We start from the raw sequence: 22670 nt of genomic DNA, 5'->3' as shown, positions 1-22670 counted from the left end.
TTCAAGTAGTTTCCTAAACACGGATGACTTATGGTTGTGCTGCTTTTTTGAGTGCTGTGTTCCACACATGGGTACACATGTGCCTGAGTCCAGAGATTTTGACAAGTAGTGTCCGTTAAAATCTACAAGCCCTTACGTGCAAATAAGTAAACGGCCAGTTCCGTCCACCAGTGCAGCTCTCAACTCAGTGGTACCGACTCGTCCTCCCAAAGAACACAGCATGACCAGAGATGTGCTGTTACCGTCAGTGCTGACCATCAGAACTCCCATCTTCTCTGGCCTACCCCCCTGAGGGACATAGCTACACTGGAAGACTGCTTTGGTGGCTCAAGAACAGTCTTTCTTACAACCATCAGGCGGGATTGCCCCAGTACTGACAGCTTCACCATTATAAGAGCAATTTTCAGATTCAGACAAATATGATGAGCCAATCCCTCCTTCATCCCCACAGAGAGAGCTAAGCCTGGACACCTGAGCCAGGATTTATGGTCGCTACTGTTATGAACATGACCTCCCTAGGAACCAGTGGTTCTCTATGCCATGGGGTCCCCCTCAAACAATTGGCCACTCTTTTTTGCCCTATTGGGGACCGTGGGATCCCTATACCAGACATCCAGGACACACCCAGGAGTCTTTCCAGTCCCCTCCCCCTTGCTCCAACAACTGGTTTCATCAGTGTATGAGGAGGAGGAGGATGTTGCACTGGGACAGCAGGTACCAACATTTCCGATGGAAGTCTCCTCTTCCCTGGATGAGATGGTCTCTCCTTCTTGCCCCTCCCCACCAGATGACCATAGGCAATACCAGGACTTACTGTGAAGAGCAGTTGGTGATCTCCAGATATCTCCTGAGGAAGTCCAAGACCCACACCACTGGCTGTTGGACATTCTGCAGCCTCCAGGGTCAATAAGGTGGTTTACCCTGTTAACAGGCCATATTGGAACTGGTGGTGAGATTGGTCTGGCACACCCCAGCATCCTGCCCCCCAGCATCCTGCCCCCCACAACCCCTAAGAGGGCTGAGAATTGCTCTTTTGTTCCAGCAAAGGGAGCTAAATTCCTGTTCTCCACCCTGCTCTCAACTCCCTGATGGTACAGGCTGCTACGAAACCTAATAGGTCTCAATGCTTAAAGACCACCCCATCAGACAAGAGCTCTAAGAGACTGGACCTCCTGGGGAAAATGTCTTCTCTGTGGGCTTGCAATTCTTCCAGTTCCAATTACCAGGCTCTCCTAGCCAAGTATGACTTTAATAACGACTCTAGCCTGCCAGCCTATTCAGGACAAACTTTCCTCTGAGGACAGAATCCAATTCCTCTCCTTTCTAGAGGGTGGCAAGCTGGTAGTGAAAATGGCTCTGCGGGATGCAGCATCCAGAAGCTTGGCCACTGGCATTGGTACAAGGAGGGATTTGTGGCTGTAAAGAGATGCAGAATATATCAAAGATCTTCCCTTTGTGCCCAACCTCTTTAACACAAAGGCTGACTCTCTCTCTACTCATTCAGGGACTTAAGGCCTATTCTCTGGTTCCTGATAAGTCACCAGCCCCAAGGAGAAAGCACTAAAGTTAGACCTATAAACTAAGGTCACCACCTTCTCCTCTTGTGTTTTACTGCCAGCATCCTGCCGAGCCTCCCCACAAGCATCAGAAGACTGAGGCCCTGCTTTCTGGCCCCCTCTACCACCACACCTGTGACCCATTCCTAGCCCACTGCTAGGAGCCACTTTTGACATTTTAGTTGTGCCAACGGACACTGTTAAAGTCTACAGACTCGGGTGCATGGCATGCATGTGTACCCACGTATGGAATACAGATAGGGACCACACATATCGAAGAACCTCCAGTTACAGTAAGTAACCTCCACTTAAGTGCCATTAACTTAATAAACACTGCTTCAGTCACTTGTAAGCTATTGAAAACTTTAAATGGGAGCACAGCAGTAAATGAGCTAGCCTGGGGAAGTGGCCATCAATTTTTAGAAGTGCAAGAACATAAATCAGGGTAATTGGGTATCTAACCTTAGTGTACTTGCATGCGTAAGTATGATTTACTGAAAAGTGCTGTTTGTAATGCTTTGTTCTCCATTTCTTACAAATCATATTAAGGAATATTTGATTTTGCAATGACTTTGAAACTTTTTTATGATTTCATTTTTGTATTCTATAATAAATTGGCATACAGTTAAGCAATGGCGTTTCTTCAGTTTTTTTCTAGAGGAATAGTTTGATTCATTTGGTATTCATGATTATATCTGTAAGGTAATTGATATTTCAGTAAAAGTATGGACTTGATCACTATTAGCTTTTTTTGGTTAAAGATCATTATTTGAATAAATCCAAAGGGGACACAAGTACACGAATGACAAAGGACTGTTGATTTCTTTGGAGTCAGAAATATTGTTCCCCAATCTTAAAAATTCTGCATGCAGCTATATTAAGTTAGATGCCTAGTTGTGTATCTGAGCATTCAGTTAAGTGCTATATCTGTTTTTCCTTGTACTAGGTGCTTTACAGTTGCAAAGAGGAAAGTATTTGCAGTATTTCTATGCCCAGTTTCACCTTTGTGCATGCTTTCAGTGTAGAGTTTGAAAACTTACCCTCTTCTCCATAATGTTTAGTTTATAAAATAATTGGCTGCTTTGTTTCCTCTTTCAACCAAAATCTTACTGTCCTCAGTGTTTTCTCAATAGTGAGAGGATCTACAGTTCCCACTGGGACCTGTGTGTGCAGCAGGCTTTGTGTGTGTGTATGTATACAGATGAGTGTTCGATTGTGTCAGTAGCAGTCTTTAAGGACTACACCTTCGTTTGATCCCTGTGTTCATCCCCATAGAAACCACCTGGAAAGCCTGCCTGAGTGGGTATGTGACAGCAGAAAACTAGAAGTGCTGGATGTTGGCCACAATCAACTATGTGAACTGCCTGCCCGGTGAGTCCTTTGGACCAGGTTACGTCACTTGGGACAGGATAATCAAGTTCAAAAATAATTGCTGATTCAGTGTTTAGTGTGTTCCGTTGACTGACAACCTTGTTTTATCTTTTGATTGATTTTATTTTTACCTCATGGGATTGTCGTCATGCCATAAGCTTCAGCACAGCCTTTCTTCTTTATTTTCATGCAGAGAACAATGTCTTTGAATTCCAGAAAGAAGTTCTAAAGCTGTCTATGCAGCTATTCAGAGAGGAAACCTTATTAAATATTTACAACCATAACTTTGAATGATGCTTTATAGATTCAGAAATTACAACTTAATTCTGTTCCCCTAGAAGCCCCAAATAAGGCTCCATGGTGCAAAGTAGAAACATAGAGCAATCCCTGCCCTTAAGGACATTACCCACCTATTTGACAAGACTCAGCAAATAGTTGAAACAAAGGGCTGGGACTTTTGTAGGTTTGTACAGTAAGTTGTTGGATAGTCAGCAGTATTCTCAGGTAAAAAGATGGGCCCTGCCCCCCAAGAGTTAGCTTAACAGACAAATATAAATTATAGCGAAGAGAAGAAGGATCTTAATATTTTCATATCTTTTGTAAATAGCACCTTGAGACAACGGGAATTAGCTGACACATGAGTGGAGGTCAGTTTGGAAATCAAAGTGAAAAGTGGGTTTTGAGGAGGAATTAGAGTGAAAACGTGTGGCTCATAGGAAGAGGGTTGTCATACCTGGCATAGGGAGCAGCATGGAAAAAGACATGATGAGCGTGGGAGAAGACACAGGCAGCAGTCATGTGGTGAGAAGAGTGGGTGAAGGGATGAGGGGCATATCCATAAAAGTGAGGATAAGTTCAAACTTCTTATGGAAAAAGAGCCATTGTAACAACTCAAAGGGATGAGACATGGGAAAGGAAGATTTTTGGTGCTGTGTTGATTACATGGCAAAGAAGAGTGTTAGGGAAGCCAGAGAGGAGGTTATTTTAGTCCAGGTGAGAACTGTGGTGTGAACCAAGGACTTTGCATTAGAAATAGAAAGTAAAGGCAGAATTTAGAAATATAGGCTGAAAGAAATGTGAGAAAATGACTTGAGCAACCTAGCAGGCTAACGTACATACTGTTAATTCTCTAGAAATGCTTTGTTCACATCAACTGAAACTGCATTACTCATAAGAAAAATATGTCCAGTTGCCTTTCACTTGTATTTTAGAACAGCAAAAACTATCAAGGCATACATAGGGCATCTCTGGAGATGAATGATTGGCTGAAACTAATGGCTCCAAGGTACAATCAGCATGCATCTTCTCCCATCTTCCGATTAAATGCCAGGACATGTCTTAAACCTCGGTAGCTCTTCCTGATAGCATATGCTTAGGTAACTTAGTGATATTATGCTTATTGATGGGCCCACCCCAAAACATTGGCTCCGAACATCTCTGAACTTCAGGCAAGTTTGGGCCTGGATTCAAGCTTTGATATCCATTCCCAAATGTTTATCATCAGTATCAACAAAATCCTCTGGCGCTTAGGTATAAATATGGTCTTCAGAGCATTCCCTTCTGCCCCCTTACTCCATCCCACTCTCAAAGGAAACCTGGTTGATTTGTTTCCATATTGTACAGAAGTGCCAGGACATGCTAAGTGGATGAAGAGCTCACTGTTTGGAGGAAGCTTAATACCATAAAAACAAGTGTCCATACTTTGATGAATAAAGAGCTAGAGTAGTGATTTGCTGGGAGCCTGGGGGTTGCACCCAGTTTGAATAAGCTGCAGCAGATTGTAGTTGCACTTACCTTTTATAACTGAGATATAGTCCTTCAAGCTGCGGAGATTACAGTCAAGATGGAGCAGAGTTTACAAAGAACTGGAGTCTCAATGTTCCCGCATCTCCCTAACATGCTGGGTTGCTACTCTGAAACTTGGGTAATCAGGTAGCTCAAGGAGCAAGCCAAAAAATTCCACTTTGGTTCTCCCAAAATTGATTATATTTCTTTTCAATTTAGCTTCCACAGAAAACTTTAAGCTTTTGATATTCCATCCTGATTTGGGACAGAAACGGTTTCCAATTTTTTTTCACATTTGCTACGTTCTGTTTTGTTGGCCAGCTTTAGTTACTACATTTTAGCTAAAACATTTTATGTTGACAACATTGACCATGCCTATGAGAAACAAAAAATAGAAGGAAAATTCCATAATTCTTTTTCTCTTATAAGAGGCATTTTTGAACAAAATTGAGAGTTGAAGCAAAACAAAACTACTAAAATAAATGGGTTCAACAATATATTTCAGAGATACTTACCCCTATTGCTGAGTTGTCTTGGCTAGAGAAAGTGGTGACATTGATTTGTATTCATAATTACATAATGCAAGCCATCATTCTCCTGAACTGTTGATACTGGTGCTCACTTGTAGTGTCTGACTGCATCTGTCAAGGAAAAAGCCAGCATACTTAATTGATTACTTTGGCACACTTGCCCAATGACCTACAATGGCACTGCATAATAATAGTTGATGCATTGGGGTGGGAGGGAAGGCAGGATTCTTTGCGAGTTTATGGGTCTCCTGTGAAGAGGGGGAGGAAGGTTTACACTAATGCCGAGTAATATGTGACTCTTTGCTTGAAAGCAAGGTCAAAAAGGGGCTCAGTCATCTTTTGATTAAACTGTATAGTCACTGGACTACAAGACAGGTGGCAGATGAAGAATAATCTTTTTTTCTTTTGATTTAGTTTTCCTGTTTAAAATTGAAACTTGATCAGTTTGTGTTATCAGGCTTTTTAGGCCCAATATCTAAATTCCTGTAACCATTTTTGTAGGAACAGTTAGTGGTTTTGACTTACAGTTGACCACAACAAACCTTTTATTCTCACCCCAAGCCCAAAAAGAAGCAGTGAGGGGAACTTTGGGCCATCCGCAGCTTGTAAAAGCTCAAGACAGAAAAGCGGATTAGTTAAATTTCATTCCCTGTAGAACTGGAAAGGAGGCTTTATGTTAGTCTGGTATTAACAAAAAGAAAAATGGAAGCGGGAGGGGCAGCACAGTGGATTATGAGTCAGCACATGATCAGCACAGTGCTGCCACTGCTACTTTTTCAGGGTGGTTGGTGTTTCTCTCACTTTTTTTAATCCTTCATTATCTGGAGAGATCCCACAGGTGCAGCTTTCTGAAGTCACTGTTGGTAATTACCCACTTCACCAGTGACATCCTCTCTCTAGGAATAGCCTGTGGAGTCATCCGATAATCCTTCCTTGTCCCTTCCCCTCCTCCCCCAAATCTATCAACACTCATCCCTTTTTTGAGAGGTTGGTGGGGTGTGGGAAGACATTGTAAGGTCTCATGTATTATTAAAACCACACTTCTGCTAATCAGTTGTTTATAAACCACTTTTTGAAACAAGCTTTGGTCCCCTATAAAGTAGTAGTTCTCAGTGTGTCCTTATCTAATTTAGAATTACTTATTTTTGACATTTTATTTTTTTTAAAGGTTGTTTTGCACTAACAGTTTGCGTAAGCTGCTGGCAGGACATAACCGATTAGGAAGGCTACCAGAGAGGTTTGAACGAACGCAACTAGAAGTCCTGGATGTGCAGCACAACCAGCTCCTGGAGCTCCCATCGAACCTTCTTCTGAAAGCTGACAGGTAAATAAAAAAAAATATCTTTTTTGACAAACCTGATTCATTTTATTTCTTAGTTGAAAGGGTAATCTGAGGGTCCCTTAAATTGAAAGCTGTGAGCCTTCTGTGCTAAGAACAGATGTCCTGTCCAACCCACTAAAACAGAAGTAATTTTTTTAATTCTGGTTTTATGCTCTCATGCTTATTTTTTCTGTCACTAAGCTCCCACGGTACCCCTACACTTTGAAATCTAGCTACAAAGTAACATGCATGCCATTTTTTGCTATATGTTCCCAGACCCATTAGCAGCCATTTTTAAATAAACATTTTAACCTAGAGTGTGGAAGCTTCTTTGTGAATCAAAAGCCAAAATTTATTGTTTCTTTTCAGACAAAATAAAACCTGCCACATAAGATTGTCAAAATAACTGACAGTGGTTTCTTCTGGTCCTGCTTCTAAAATTTTCCTGCCTTTCAGTGTTTCACTAATTTAGTTGGTGGCATCACTTGATTTGATTCTCTCCCCCCACCCTCCCCTTTTATTTCTGTACTGCAGCTTCACATGCCTTGGAGTCTTTGTAATTTTGTTCCTGAATCTAAAGACACACATTTCAAAATGTACTTTAATTTGTATATGGTCTAGTGGCATGAAGAAGTATTTTAAAAACATATTTGTAGCATCTGAGTGAGGCAGGTTCTAGAGGCCTTTGATGGGACTACCTTGCTTAGCTTTTTATATTTCTCGTACCTTCATGCATCAACAATGGTCATAGGCTTACTGGTGACATCAGTGCTGCGTGTGACTTGCCATACAAGACTGTTTAGTTTGTTTTTTAAACTGACAACAGAATGCACAGCTACTGGCTTTCCTTGGGTGGGAAACCGAGCTGTTAATCTCACTGTCATTATTTAGACAAGGCTCATCTCCAAAAGATTGGTAGTATGTCAGTCAGATGGATGCCCTTATTTTGTTATAAATCTTTTATGAAGGCAGTGTTATATCTTCTTTTTTAAGGGCTCATTATGTGAGGGTTATAATGCTACAGGTTTGGTTGGGGAGGCGGTTTGCATATAAATTCCAAACTTAAGTAATTTGCTGTGCGGAAAACTATCCTTTAGACTAAAATTTGTAATGCCAAAAGGTTAATTTTCATTAGGAAAGGTTTCTTCAGTTCAGGTTGCCCAAGCATAGAACTTCATTCTTCATGGTTTTAAGGAATCTTTCAAATGTGCTTGTGCTGGGAGCTGAAATGGGGTTTTGATTTTAAAAGTTTGATTATTGCAGTATGCCCTCCATATTCAGCGCTATGTACATGCCAGGTTTGCTCGGCCAGTTTATTCGAATGAGTTGTTTGATATTATGGTTGGAATTTTGCAGCCACCAAACACGCAATTAACAAGTTAGGAAACATAACAATATGGCTACCACAACAACTGTAACTTCTTGCAGTAAATTTAACAGCCTGTATAGTAAAGAAAAATATTGCCTATATTTTGTGTGCAAAAGGACAGATTTATAGTTGCTGATGCAGGGTGACAACTTTGAACTTCCTGTCTTTTGTACATATAAAATCTCAACCATAACATTGCATGAACATAGAGCCTGCTCCTGCAAACATGTTCATAAGTGCACACAAGAATAGATTCATTTTGTTTAAAAAAAAAAAAATCTAAATAATGTCCTGCACCCTCCCCAAACAGGAATATACATTTCTACTCAAGATTTTTTTAAAAGAAAGAAAATATACTCAGTCAAGCCTGGAGAGCAAAAAAAGAAATAGAAGTTTCAGAAAGCTACTCACATCTCTGAAATGGGGGGTGGGGAGGTAACCCTTTTCTGAATTAGATTTACCATCTGTTTGTGGCAAGATAGAGAAGCTGCAGGTGGAGATTGTGCCATAACATGCACATCTTAAAATCAACTGCAAAAACATTAAGTACCATAAAAACATTTGACTGAAATAAAGAATCAGAAGAAAATTCAGAACTTAAAGTAAGATGTAAATGACAGATTCCAAATGTTCTCTTCCCTTGCGTGCTAACATCAACTTTAGGTCCACTCAAGGGTCTGTGTTTTCCCTCTGCTACCTAGACATCCCAATGCATTGTAAAGGAGATCTCCTTTAGATACGAGTGATGTCAAGTATTGTTCCAGGAGCTACATGGGCCTTGTCTACTCTAGAATTTTTCTTAACACCTTCACAACTCCACTGTTGGTTGGATTATTTATGTAGACCTATCCTGGGTGTAAATTGTTACCACGTCATCCAACACAGTGGTTCTCAAACTAGGGGCCCCGCTTGTTCAGGGAAAGCCCCTGGTGGGCCGGGCCGGTTTGTTTACCTGCCGCGTCTGCAGGTTTGGCCGATCGCGGCTCCCGCTGTCTGCGGTTTGCCACTCCAGACCAATGGGGGCTGCAGGAAGAGTGGCCAGCACATCCCTTGGCCTGTGCAGCTTCCCGCAGCCCCCATTGGCCTCGAGCGGCGAACCGCAGCCAGTGGGAGCCGCGATCGGCCGAACCTGCAGACGCGGCAGGTAAACAAACCGGGCTTTCCCTGAACAAGTGGCACCCCTAGTTTGAGAACCACTGACCTAACCCTAATCAGAAAAGGTATAGATGAGACAATAGTAAAAACGACACTTTGGCTGATCTACTAGTGCAGCAGTGACAGTTGAGAAAAAGGCCAGTGTGGATTAGGCCTCAGACTTGGAGAGTGTGAACGTGGGTCTTGTCTGGAAAATGTCTTTTTATTTCATGTTTTTAAAAACATGAACTAAAAGAATTGTAGTTGAAAAAAATAAGTAACCCTTTATCAAGGGTATCAGCTTAATACGCTGTACAACTGAAGGTGACTTGTTTCAACCAGAGCTGAATGTTTATTACCCCAGAGGAAACTTAGCACTTTGTCAAAGCTACAGAATTCCTGTGTGTCTGCCAGTGACTTAAGTTTTCTTTTTTATCTCTGTAACTGTTGTTAATTCATATTTCCTCGCTATTGTATTCTGGTATGTCTGAGGGTTGTGCAATCAAGTTCTTATGTTGATGATGTACTTTTTCATTTGCTTGTGGTGTGGTTGGTGTGTGTGGGCAGAGTGAAGGAAAAGCAATTAAGTTTGGACTAGGCTTTCATGCTTGACATTCTGGTTCCATCTGATAGTGATATGAGTGGGATATCTGCAGGCACATGGAATGGTTTTTGAATACAGGCACTGGAAAGATGGCAGTGCTTGTATCTAAGTAAATTCCCAGCACTGTGGCCTCAGAGGGCACTGATGGAACATGAAACAAATTTAACGTCGTAGCCGGCAGTGCCAAACCCACCTGGAGGTTTGAGGATGAATTATAATGATTCAGGCTATGTCTACACTGCCACTTACATCAGTAATAGCTTATGTTGCTAAGGGGTGTGAATAAGCCCCCCCACTGAGTGACATAAGTTACACCGACCGAAGCGCCAGTGTGAACAGCGCAATGTTGGTGGGGAGAACTTCTCCTATAGACATAGCTACCACCTCTCATTGGGGGTGGGTTGATTAAGTTGATGGGAAAGCTCTTCCCTGTTGGTTTAGGGTGGCTACTCTAGAGAGCTTACAGTGGCACAGCTGCACGCTCTCTAGTGTAGCCATAGCCTTGGGTAGGCCCAGTAAGTTAAATCAGCATGATGGAAATTTAGCTGCGGATGCTCATCAACTTATTTTATATACAACTAGTTTAGAGTTAATGGTTTGTTATTCCAAACCATCCATTCATTAAGCCCTCTGCTCTGAGAATATTGCCCTTTTATATATGGGTATGTGGTTGAGAATTGCTGGCAGAGTATTCATTTTTATGAATCCTTCAGTGTCCCAAAAACCAGTATCAGTTTGGAATGACAGCTTCTAAAGAGGAATGTTAATGAGCAGTGATGATCTAAGTTATAGATGGGGGGAGGGGGAATGAAAAACGTAGGATCTGATATCCTAACCACAAACATGGAAACTGTAACTATATACACTTGGGTTTAAAAAAAACAAACAAACCAAACCTGTTATATTAAGGAAAGGAAAGGCGGATAGAACAAATGAGCGTAGATTTGAGGATCCCAATCTTGAGCTGTAGGGAAGGACTGTGCCAGAATTCTGCTTGGCATAGAGGAGCCCAGGCTGTGGAATCCCTGGGCAGTGTAAATTTTAAAATGTCAGAATTTTCCATGGAACAGAAATTCCAGTTTTGACCAGCTCTACTGCCTTAGAATTGCTGCGTGCAAATAGCTTAGCCTCTCTGCTTTAGGGTTTCTGTATAGTTACTTTGTTTGGATTCATGCAGCAATAGACACACCTATGCAAAGCTCGAAGTGCCCCTGTTGCAAATCACAAGAAGTAAAGTAAAATAGCAGGTTATCCCTTTAAGCCAGCAGAACTTGGTCCCCAAGAAAGCACTACTCCTCTCCACAGCACAAGTCCAATCCCCATGAAACCCCAACCTCTCCTGCAGGCCCTGCAAATGTGTGTGCCTGACATTGTGTTTTGAAAGTCACCAGAGCAGTTTTGGACCCTGTTGGAGGGCTGAGACCCCTTCCACAAGAAAGCTGTACTGCCAGACCTCTCTTCCAAAGGGATCAAGCTTGAGTAGCTCTACTGGTTGCAACTGTAGTAGTGCAGCACAGGAAGTAGGTGGTTGCTCAGTGGTAAGGGCCTAAACCATTTTCAAGACCGACCATTCAGTGAGGGTGGTTGCAGGAATGTTTAGTTCTTCGTAAATGTTGTTAAATCACTTAGAGCACCTTTCATTTGAGAATTTATTTGATCAGACCTGATAAAATATAGTGGACAAAAAAGAAGACTAAAAGAATGCTGTTGCCAATGTAAGTTATTACAGTAACTTCTCATATATTTTAGCATTAGGTGTGCATTCTTTTGATTTAGTAAAGTAATTTGTTTGGTTCAGTAAGCTTATGCTTTGTAATCCATTTTGGAAGAGACAATGTATTTTTGTTTGCTAAAGGATGAAGTCGAGAGTGGGGCCGGGGGGAGATTTGTTTAAAAAAAACAAAAAATAAAAAACCTTGCAATTGCAATCTTCTTCCATCAAGTCATACAGCTCCTGTGAATAACAAATGAGACTGTTGATTTAAACTGCGTTTTTCTGCGTTAGTGGACTCCTCTGGAATCTGTGTAAACTAGTTAACCTAGTTTCAGTTCTTCAGAGCTCCTGGAGGTTTCTTGTTTAATGGAAAGAATTTTTAATCCCTCAGCATTCTGTGTGACTTTTTTGTAGTGTGTAAACCCTTATTTTCTGTGGAGAATGTTCAACAGGTTGCAGCTGTGACTTCTCTTGGAAAGCAGTTTCATTCATTAATAAACCTCAATGTTTGATGTGAATCCCCATGTAGTTGGATGACTAGAGAAAGATTTATCAGTATTTCATACCTTCCTCATGAAATAAATCAGGCAGTATTGCTTCTTCAGTCAGACACAAATACTTTATATTTTAAATGTGTTCTGTTCCCTTGTTTTATGGGTACTGACCTGCTTTCTTGTCTACCAAATTAACCTGGTTGATCTTCTGTTTCTTGAAAATAACTTTGACTGTTGCAGCTGTCATTTTTCATTAGTTGCTGAAAACCGTGCAGTTTGATCTCAAGAGACCGGACACTGTATATTTGCATGCACACTCCCCTCCCCCTCATTCTTCAGCAAAGTGTGTTCCTGAAGGCAGTCTCCTTGCGAAGGAAATAGTGGGATAAAAGTTCTTCCATTTCTTGTAAAATGTATGTGGCATTAAGATATTTTTCCAATAAGAATTATATCTATTTGCAAGATATCCCTGAGACTGCTGTATGTATCAATCTAGCACTAACATGATTTAAACAAATGCGAGTTCCTTGTCTACTGCTCTGTATAGGTATAGCACAGGCAGTGCAACCTTCTCCACACCAGTGTCAATTGTATTTAGTCTCAGGGCTGCAAAAGCTTTTTTGAGGGAGGGAGAAGGACTCAATTTTTCTGCTTATTCAGTGCTTGGCCTCTCATCTAGGACTGCAGAAAGAATTTAAGAAAGCCAACTACTTGGCTATGAGCATTGAGGGGGCCTGGTCTGGGGGCAAGATGTATCCATCCATCAAGAACTAGATGCATAGGCAACCAAACAAATATATAATAGTAACCTCTTCTTGTCACTATTAGTATCTGTCAGATTTTAAACAATGATGTAGAAGTGAAAAGTTTCAACTCCTAAGCCACCCAGCCCTTATTGCCAGGTATATCTTTATTATTTACCTTGCATGTTTGTATAACCAACTTTTCCATCGTAAACAGATGGTTCCATAGTGCATTTCATACTGTACATTAGAAATGCCATCTATGGTCCAGTGAGTACTAGAAAATGCTTTTTTATCCATGCCACCTCCAAGTGAACAAAGTCTCTCACTACTTTAAATTTCCATTTACATTGTTTAGTTTTATACATGTAAAATCATTTAACTGTCTTCTGACTACTTCCAGCAATTTTCTGCTTCTGAATGTAACATTCTGTAAACCTCTGGTGGTGGTGGGATTTATAAATGAAGACGGATGAACAATACAGTAACTCTTAACTACATGTACAATCTTGTTTTGCAGCTTGAGAAACTTGAATGCTTCTGCCAACAAACTGGAAACACTTCCTCCGGCCACCCTTTCTGAAGAGACCAACAGCATCTTACAGGAACTTTATTTGACCAATAACCACCTCACAGATAAATGTGTGCCCTTGTTAACAGGCCATCCACACCTGAAGATCCTGCATATGGCTTACAATCGGTTACAGAGCTTTCCTGCGAGGTAAGTAACTTCTTAGTGCTGCTTGTCTCTTTATTAGAAAGCAGTCTTAAGTGGAAAATGCAGAGTATATTTTCATAGCAAGGTTTTGCTCACAAATTGGAGTGTTGCATTTGTTTTTTAACTGCATGTGCGCATTTCCTGTACAATGGTGGGTTTGTCCATTGCCACTTGAATGTGTATAACTACATGCTGTCATGTTGTACACAGGAACGAAGACACTTTGTGTGGTGTTTTGTGCATTTATCTTTAGAGATGGTGTGCTTTCCTCAACTAAGGAAAATCAGTGCACTCTCCTGTCGCAGCCACATTATGGAAATCAGGAAGCTGTTTCCCACATAGTTAACATAACTTGGTCGCTTTCCACACACATACCAAGGCCTTATCTACATGGCAAAATTGACCACAATAGTTATTCCAGAATAGCACATCATGTGAAGGCTTATTTCGGAATAAGAGTGCCTTTTTCCAGATTAAATTAATGCATTTTCAAAATGTATTAAGATAAAACAGAAAAAAACACTCTGATCGTGGAATTAGTGTCTGCATGGAGAGCTATTCTGGATTATCTATTGCACTTAAATTCACAACCTACCTTGATCCAGAATGTCTCAAGTGTGGACAAGCCAAGTGTAAGGCTGGGGATGCCACCGATTCCAGAAGGTATATCATATCTGTCCTGATATGACATTTCACACAGCCAGGCTACTGACACTGTTGCCTCATCACACCCTTTCCTTCAAATTCTCTCCCTCCTCCCATCGGTACCAGGGCACTACATGCCACTCCTCCCTAGCACACTGCTTTCAAGGGAGTAACACATGGGAGGGGAAGTGAGAATACGTGTTGCTCTGCAGAGAACAACAGAATGAGGGGAATTTAGCAAGTATTCTGCGAGAGGGAATTGAAGCAGGATGCCAGGGGAAAGGTAAGGAAAGAGCATAGAGTAGGAAAAGAAAAAAACTAATTCTAAAAGAGAAACGAACAAAAAATAGAAATAAACACCAGAAATTTTTAAATTAAGAAATTAACGACAAAATAGAACAAGTGAGACCTTGTGATGTAACCTTGCTGACGTGACATGATAGGAGAGATGGCACACAGTGATCTCTTACAACAATATGGGCCTACAATTAAAAAAAACCCAAAACACTGCTAAGCTTAAAATTAAAAAATAAGAATACATATAAAAAAAAATTCCTTAATCTCCCTTCTTTCTTTTCATAGTAAAATGGCCAAGCTTGAGGAATTGGAAGAAATTGATATCAGTGGGAACAAATTGAAAGCCATTCCAACAACCATTATGAACTGTAGACGTATGCATACTGTGATTGCTCACTCCAACTGCATTGAAGTCTTCCCAGAAGTCATGCAACTTGTTGAAATAAAGGTATGGAATGGATGCATTATTAAAAAAAAAAAAAAAAAAGTTTAAAAAAAAAAACACACAAGTTTTGAAAGGGTTCTAGATGCTAGAAATAGCGTGAATAAAATGCCTCAAGAATGAGACCCCCCCCATCTACACAGTCCGTCATACAGTGTGTTTGTAACAAGGCCGAGTTGTGTCTTTATAAGTTTGTCACAGCACACATGTACTAGTCGTGTATGTGAATCCCAAATCCATCGTGCTGAGTAACTCCTACAGAGTTTTTTACATTCTGTGGAAATATAGACAACTGTTACTGCCTGGTAGGACACCGTGCCAGAGGACATGAGGAATTCACTTTGGAATGGGCTGCTCCACAGGGCAAGAAGAAAGGACCTGCTAACCAAGCACTTTCAGCGGGTCCTATCTTCTTTGCAAAATAAGTATTAACTGTCTTCCTGTAACCAGGCTGTATATGTGATGAGTCTATACTTGTAACCATGACAGCTAACCATGTATGGAAACGAACAATATTTAGAGCCAGCCATATCACTAACTGGTTTAAAAATACCTTTAAAAGCAATAGAGCAGGCAAGACCTAAGGGGTAGTGATAGTATTCCAGAAGAGGAAAGATCTGGCAAATTATTTTGCAATCAACAGTCTCAGTAATATTTCGCAAATTGCAGCTCAAAAGCACATAGCTCTTTAAAAATGTTGTGTTGCTTAAAAATAATACAAACCTGAGTTTTCCTTAAGAGATTCTATCTTTGCAGGCATGCAACAACTGAACATGTTCAGGAAACAATTGCTTGCCTCATGTAAACTAAAATTTTGTCTTTTTTCCAGGCCATAACACAGAACTCTAACAGGGTCATATGCTAGTTGTCCAAGTAGAAAACATCTAAGGTATAACAAGGGCTGTCAATCGCTGTTAACTCAAGCGATTAACTCAACAAATTTAATGGTGGTTATTTTTTAATTGAATTATCACAGTTTTAATTGCACTGTTAGTTAATAATAGAATGCCAGTTGAAATTTATTATAAAAATTTTTGCATATTTTTCTACGTTTTCAAATATATTGATTTCAGTTACAACACAGAATACAAAGTGTACTGTGCTCACTTTATATTGTTTTGATTGCAAATATTTGCACTGTAAAAATAAAGTTTTTCAGTTCACTCATACAAGTACTGTAGTGCAAGGTCTTTATCGTGAAAGTGCAATGTTCAAATGTAGGGTTTTTGTTTGTTACGTAACTCAAAAACAAAACAATGTAAAACTTACAGCCTACAAGTCCACTCGGTCCTACTTCAGCCAATCAGTAAGACATACAATTTGTTTACAATTATGGGAGATAATGCTGCCTGCTGTTTATTTACAATGTCTCCTGAAAGTGAGAACAGGCATTCACATGGCACTTTTGTAGCCAGCATTGCAAGGTAAATAAGTTTTACATCCGGGATCTCAAACTCAATTTATCTTAAGGACAGTGCCAGTCCTCAAATCCTCCCAGTGGGCTAATAATGCCACTCATGCCACCCGGAACCAGCTGCCCAAAACTCCGCCTCCCCTAAGCTCCACCCCCCACCTGCCTAAGGCTCTGGGAGGGAGTTTGGGTGCAGGAGGAGGTCTGGGGTAGGGGAATGGGGTGCAGGCTCTGGGAGGGGGTCAGGGGGTGCAGCGCTTACCTGGGGCTCCAAGGCGGGGTGGGCTGGGGGGCCTCCGTATGCTGCTGCCCCCAGGCATCACCCCCATAGCTTCCCATTGGCCGCAGGGGCGCTCGGAGCGGGGGCAGGACGTGGAGGCACAGCCCTGCCCTGGGGCCGCAGGGCCGGCAGACACATGGAGTGAGCAGGCAGAAGCTGCTTAGCTCCGCTGCGCTGCCGGTGGTGAGTGGGGCCTCGGGCCATTGTAAATCGCCCGGGGGATGTGGGGGGGGGGGGAAAGTGCCCGGGGGTGGCAGGCAGGGCCAAGGGTGAGACCTGGCCCTGAAATTGCTGAAGCCTTGCCAGCCAGAGGGCCGGGAGTTTGAGACCCCATTTTACATTATTTTATATTTGAGTGCAGTTACGTGTTTTTAATAAAAAAAAAAAAAAATTCAATATGTAAGTTGCATTTTCACAATAGAGATTGCACTACAGTACTTGTATTAGCTGAATTGAAAAATATGATTTGTTTTTTACAGTGCAAATATTTGTAATAAAAATAATATAAAGTAAGCACTGTACACTTTGTATTGTGTTGATTGAAATCAATATATTTGGAAATGTAGAAAACATCCAAAAATATTTAAATAAACGGTATTCTATTAACAGTGCGATTAAAACTGTAATTAATTGTGATTAATTTTTTAAATCATTTGACAGCCCTATATAAAACACATGTGCCATCATAACACAGAGCAGGTTAACTGTATTTATCTTGAGACGTAAACAAGGTGGAGAGCAGGTTACTGTTGTTGGACCAAAATGCTTACTATACTACTCCAGCTGTTTGGAGGGTTTTTTTGGCTTGTGGAATAATATAGTTCTGAGAACAGTCTAAATTTTTCAATAAATCTGGTCATTCGAACAGTTACGAAGCTGCTGCTTGAGCATGAGCACATCTAAGGATGAGATGCTTAGGCTGGTTTTAGCCAGGATATGTAAAACAAAGTTGTGGATTTGGGATACTCCTCCCTCTTTGGAACAATAGCCAGAGGAAATTGAATGCCATTTAAAATTAATTGATCTTTTAATTAAAGGAAGGGTTGGGGTGGAGAGGGGCAGACTTTCCGTGGGAAACATTTTTGACAAAACCTATACACTTGTGCTTTTTTTTTTTTTTTTTTTCAAAGAATAATGTAAACATGCTGATGGGAAGCAAATAGCTTTTCTTGTGTTTCCGCTCATAGTCGGCAAAAGCAGAAAGCCCTATGGAATAGTCAGTCTTCAAAATTCTTTTGAGGCATCCTCAGAGAAAACAGGTTAAGGATTTGTTTTTCATTTTGTCAGGAGTTGCTTAGGCCTCATATTAAAATAGACAAGAAAGCCATTCTTATCTGAAAATTGTCCTCTCAGTTTCAGAAACGCTTTATTAGAATATACAGCAAAAGATAGGAGGAAATACTGCTCTTGGGCTTTTTCTTTAATGTACAGAAAATACCCAGTTGGTACTTAGCCTGTTTTACCCAGGTGTAAAGAACTTGGTGGTCTCAGTCCAGTTCCAATAAACAGGTGTTCACATAACTACTAACCTAGCTAACACTCTGAACAGAGAAGCTTTAGACTTGAAAAGCTTGGAGGCCGAAGTGCCCATAACAAATTTTTGGACCTTAAAAGATGAACCTCAATTCTCATGGGGAGGAACCATCTGTTTGGAGCTTGAACTGCTGCTGATTGCTTTATCTGTTCCTTGGCTGTATAGGAAATTCAGTCTTCAGGACTGTCAATAATTCAGCGCCTCTGAAAAGTACCTAACTAAGTACCTAATTAAAGGTATGTCTTCACTACCAATATTAAAGGGCTGCCATAGTTGCAGCACCGATGCTGGGGGATAGGTCTCCCAGCGCTGTGAAAAAACCACCCCATGAGGGGAGCTCTCCCAGTGCTGGTGCACTGTCTACGCTTCCACTTTACAGCCCTGAAACATGCGTCGCTCAAGGGGGTGTTTTTTCACACCTCTGAGCGAGAAAGTTTCAGCACTGTAAAGTGGCAGTGTAGACCAGGCTGAAATTTATAACTTGTCTGAGGGCATGTTTTGTTTAATCTAATCCCTAAATCTTTTTATATAAAGTCTCATTGTATGAGAGGCACAGTGTGAGCGTCCATATACTAGGATGAATAGTGTGCATATATATACCATGTTATATCAGTAATTGTTTAAGCTATAAGAATGAAATAATGGTGGTGGCATTAAAATAACTTTTAAATATATCACGTAACTATATATGGCCTGAGGTAAAAGTAATTGTATTCTGTTTTCATGTTTAATTCTTCATCTTTTTGGGATGGTTAGATACTGAATTTCAAATACTGTATCATGAAACATGTGGGTTTTCTGCTTTGTGATATACCAGTTGCAGAAGAAAGGTAATGTAGATAATGGAAACAATTTTCACTTATGCTTCTGGAATTCTGAATTAAAAATATTCAATGGGGGCATTGAGAGCACAGCAGACACAGGCTCCCTGATCCAGGGCCTGGCCCCAAGCAGCCATTATAGGGAAAGTCTGGCTTTGGCCTTGTAGCCTTGGGCTGGAGGGAGCATTCTCAGTTGCTTTATAGGGATGGTGCATGTGCTGTCTGGTCAGCAACAGGAGCTTTGAGGGGATGGGGCATGCTTAGTGAGGATGGAATCTCTGGAGATTTTAGAAGCTGAAATGAAAATTCTCTACTGAGTATGTGTGAACTATTTTTCAGAGGCTTATAAATTGACCACAATTAGGTGAATTTTCACAAGAATGGCAAAAGACAGGTAGGTCCCTAACGCACAATTTGATTTCATTTGATTTAAAGGCCTATGTGGACAATCGTAAATTGATTTAAACCTAGTTTATCAATTTTTTTAAGCAAATCATTTTAGAAAGTTGACACACAAGTTTGCATTGATTGAATTAAATCAATTTGAATGACACCTTTAGTTGAACTGGTTGTTGAGTGTAGTGCACAGGAGCTGGGTGGTGTTGGTGGCCTGTGATATACACGTTGTAAGACTAGATGATCTAGCCTTAAGCTCTTACTCTGACAGTGCAAGTTTTGTGTGCAGACCAGCCCTCAGCAGGGTGTCACTTAGCTGATCAAGATCATTATCTCTAGCCCTCAAAGGGTGGAGAATTGCTAAGAGTTTGTCACCTTGAGGACACAGGAAAGTATGTATCTTGATTACCAGAGACTGAGTACAGTGCACTTCATAACACCACGCAAACAAAATGAGTTTTTTCAACTTTTGCTAATTTTTTCTCCTTTAAATTATGGGAATAGGAGTCCTACATGTAGCTAGAGAATGGGTGCAGAATGATGTCTCCAGCAACACCAGTCATGGTGATCCCCAACTCTAGGGTCTGTGTTGCCTGTATGTAACTAATGGGAATTTCCATGTGTTATAAATTTTCTAAAGCATAACATATCCCAGCAGAATTTTTTTTTCCTATCCACCTTGAATTTTGTAAGGTTGAAAAACAATTGTTATAAAAAAGGAGTAATTTCCTAGCAACATGGCTCTGCTTTCTGGGTCAAACCAACTGGGATATATGTTGTTGCATACTTAAGCAAATTTCTGCTGTACCAACTCATCCTTTTGACTGGGTCCAGGTTTACCCTGCTGGTTTCACAGTATATATATTCTAGGTTGAGAAGTATCTAACTCTTCTGCTGTAATTACAGGGTCTCTCTCCAGAAATAACTGTTTTGGTTGAATCTCTTTATTATATGGTTGCTGTTGGAACACTTGACGATTGTGAAGTTTTCTCCTTGTCTATCTCTTTTGGTCTTTATAGAGATATTCCAGAGTATTAGTGAAGATCTGTTACAAGTAGTACTTTTTTGAAGAAGAGAATCTTAACTTTTGATAGGTGTTCTCTGAGTTATTATAGCTCTCCCACACTAACACAGTCATCTTCAGCCACAATTAGGGATACTGTAATGTGCCCATGAGCTGCAGACAAGACGTGACTCTTAGCCCTGGTCTACACAAAGACTTTAGATCGAATTTAGCAGTGTTAAATCGATGTAAACCTGCACCCGTCCACACGATGAAGTCCTTTATTTCGACTTAAAGGGCTCTTAAAATTGATTTCCTTACTCCACCCCTGACAAGTGGATTAGCGCTTAAATCGGCCTTGCTGGGTCGAATTTGGGGTACTGTGGACACAATTCGATGGTATTGGCCTCTGGGAGCTATCCCAGAGTGCTACATTGTGACTGCTCTGGACAGCACTCTCAACTCAGATGCACGATTGTTTGCCGTTGCTTTGATGCAGGGAGGGGTGACTGACGACACGGCTTACAGGGTTGGCTTACAGGGAGCTAAAAATCAACAAAGGGGGTGGCTTTACATCAAGGAGTATTTCAGGCAGGATTTCACGGAGGGTTCCAATAAGAAATGGTGCACCTAAGTTATTGTTCTAATTGGAACAAGGAGGTTAGTCTGGCCTCTGATTGATACATGGCTAGATTTACCTCGCTGCACCTTCTCTGTGAGTGACTGCAGTGTGACCTAGAGGAATGAGTCCCCTAGACGGGGGCGGGAGGGGGGTTGGGGTTTGCAAATGAGTACAAAACAAATCTGGTCTATTTCTTGTTTTGATGCACTCCATCTGTCTTTTACATCTTTGGCTGGCAGCAGACGGTGCAGAAGGACTGCATGGCATCCACATCTCATGGCTGCTCGGCAGAAGATGGTACAATAGGACTGCTATCCATCCTTATCTCTTGCCTGCCCCGCAGAAGCTGATGCAATAGGACTGCTAGCAATCCGTATCACCTGCCTGCTCACCATAAGATGGTTCAATAGGACTGACTGCAGGACTAAAGAGAATGACCTGATCAAGTCACTCCAAATTTAGTCCCTGCGCCCATGTCTGCCCAGGCGCTCCTGATCAGCCTCACACAGCCGACCAGGAGCACCTCGGACATGACGATGATGGCTACCAGTCCTATTGCACAGTCTGCTGCCACAAGGCAATGGGTTGCTGCTGCTGTGTAGCAATGCAGTACTGCGTCTGCCAGCACCCAGGAGACATACGGTGACAGTGAGCTGAGCGGGCTCCATGCTTGCCGTGGTATGGCGTCTGCACAGGTAACTCAGGAAAAAAGGCACGAAACGATTGTCTGCCCTTGCTTTCACGGAGGGAGGGAGGGAACGGGGGCCTGATATGTACCCAGAACCACCCGCAACAATGTTTTAGCCCCATCAGGCATTGGGATCTCAACCCAGAATTCCAATGGGCAGTGGAGACTGCGGGAACTGTGGGATAGCTACCCACAGTGCAACGCTCCGGAAGTCGACTCTAGCCTCGGTACTGTGGAAGCGCTCCGCCGAGTTAATGCACTTAGAGCATTTTCTGTGGGGACACACACACTCGAATATACAAAACCGATTTCTAAAAAACTGACTTCTATAAATTCGACCTAATTTCGTAGTGTAGGCATACCCTTAGTAATAGCGCTGTCAGGACTGCTGGGTGACCGGCCGTGGCTGGAGGCACAGGCTGGAGCAGGAGCAATCTGTCAGAACTACCAGGTTCGTGGATGACTTGTGCTCTGAACACTCATCTCACAAACTTTGGAACACAAATATTTAAGAATCATCCTTCTTTTGCCTCCCCTCCTTGCCCAAACTAAATTTGGAGGGGAGGGAGGAGTCTGACTGCGTGGAAATCTATATACATTTGAGTAATCTTGGTGTTATACAGGCTGGGTTCGTACTACTTGCATTAAAATGACGCATCAGGCAATCCAAATCTGTAATGTGATTGAAATTAGAAACTTGTTCTTTCCTGTTTGTGTATGGAGTAGAGTGAGAGCTAGATTTGACTGAAGACACACCCTGTTATCCTTTGGGATAAGGCTGCAGAAATCATCCTAGCATGGCAACAAAGTTATGCCTACTGGTGTCAAAGGACTAGAGTTGCTGCGACAAGGCATTGCTGTGTTTATAGGTGCTAGGAGTTTCAGAGAGCTCTACAACCAGGTAAATCAAAGCTGTGTCATAGCCTTCAGACAGATCTGTGACTTCATAGTTTTGTTTTGGTTTTCCATTAAATCTTGAAAGGAGCTTTGAATAAAAGGGCAGTGTGTTGACATGGCCTTGAAAAGCCAGAGGGGTAATAAGTAGGGATTAGGGCTGTCAAGCAATTAAAAAAAATTAATTGCGATTAATCGTGCTGTTAAACAATAATAGAATACCATTTATTTAAATATTTTTGATGTTTTCTACATTTTCAAATATATACATTTCAATTACAACACAGAATACAAATGT

The 22670-nt window shown here is 41.4% G+C and overlaps 1 protein-coding gene across 1 annotated transcript in view; it reads left to right on the top strand.

Moving 5' to 3' along the window:
* The window catches only part of PHLPP1 (PH domain and leucine rich repeat protein phosphatase 1), a 220017-nt gene that overhangs the window by 175215 nt on the left and 22132 nt on the right, over positions 1-22670 (top strand). The window contains exons 9-12 of the mRNA XM_084619249.1: positions 2832-2927; positions 6411-6566; positions 13142-13342; positions 14567-14729. Of these exons, the coding sequence (XP_084475375.1) occupies positions 2832-2927; positions 6411-6566; positions 13142-13342; positions 14567-14729 (616 nt within the window). The remainder of the gene's footprint in view (positions 1-2831; positions 2928-6410; positions 6567-13141; positions 13343-14566; positions 14730-22670) is intronic.

Source organism: Lepidochelys olivacea (assembly GCF_965140295.1).
Source record: "Lepidochelys olivacea isolate rLepOli2 genome assembly, chromosome: 2".
Taxonomy (NCBI): Eukaryota; Metazoa; Chordata; order Testudines; family Cheloniidae; genus Lepidochelys; species Lepidochelys olivacea.
This window is presented reverse-complemented; position numbering and strand designations above follow the sequence as displayed.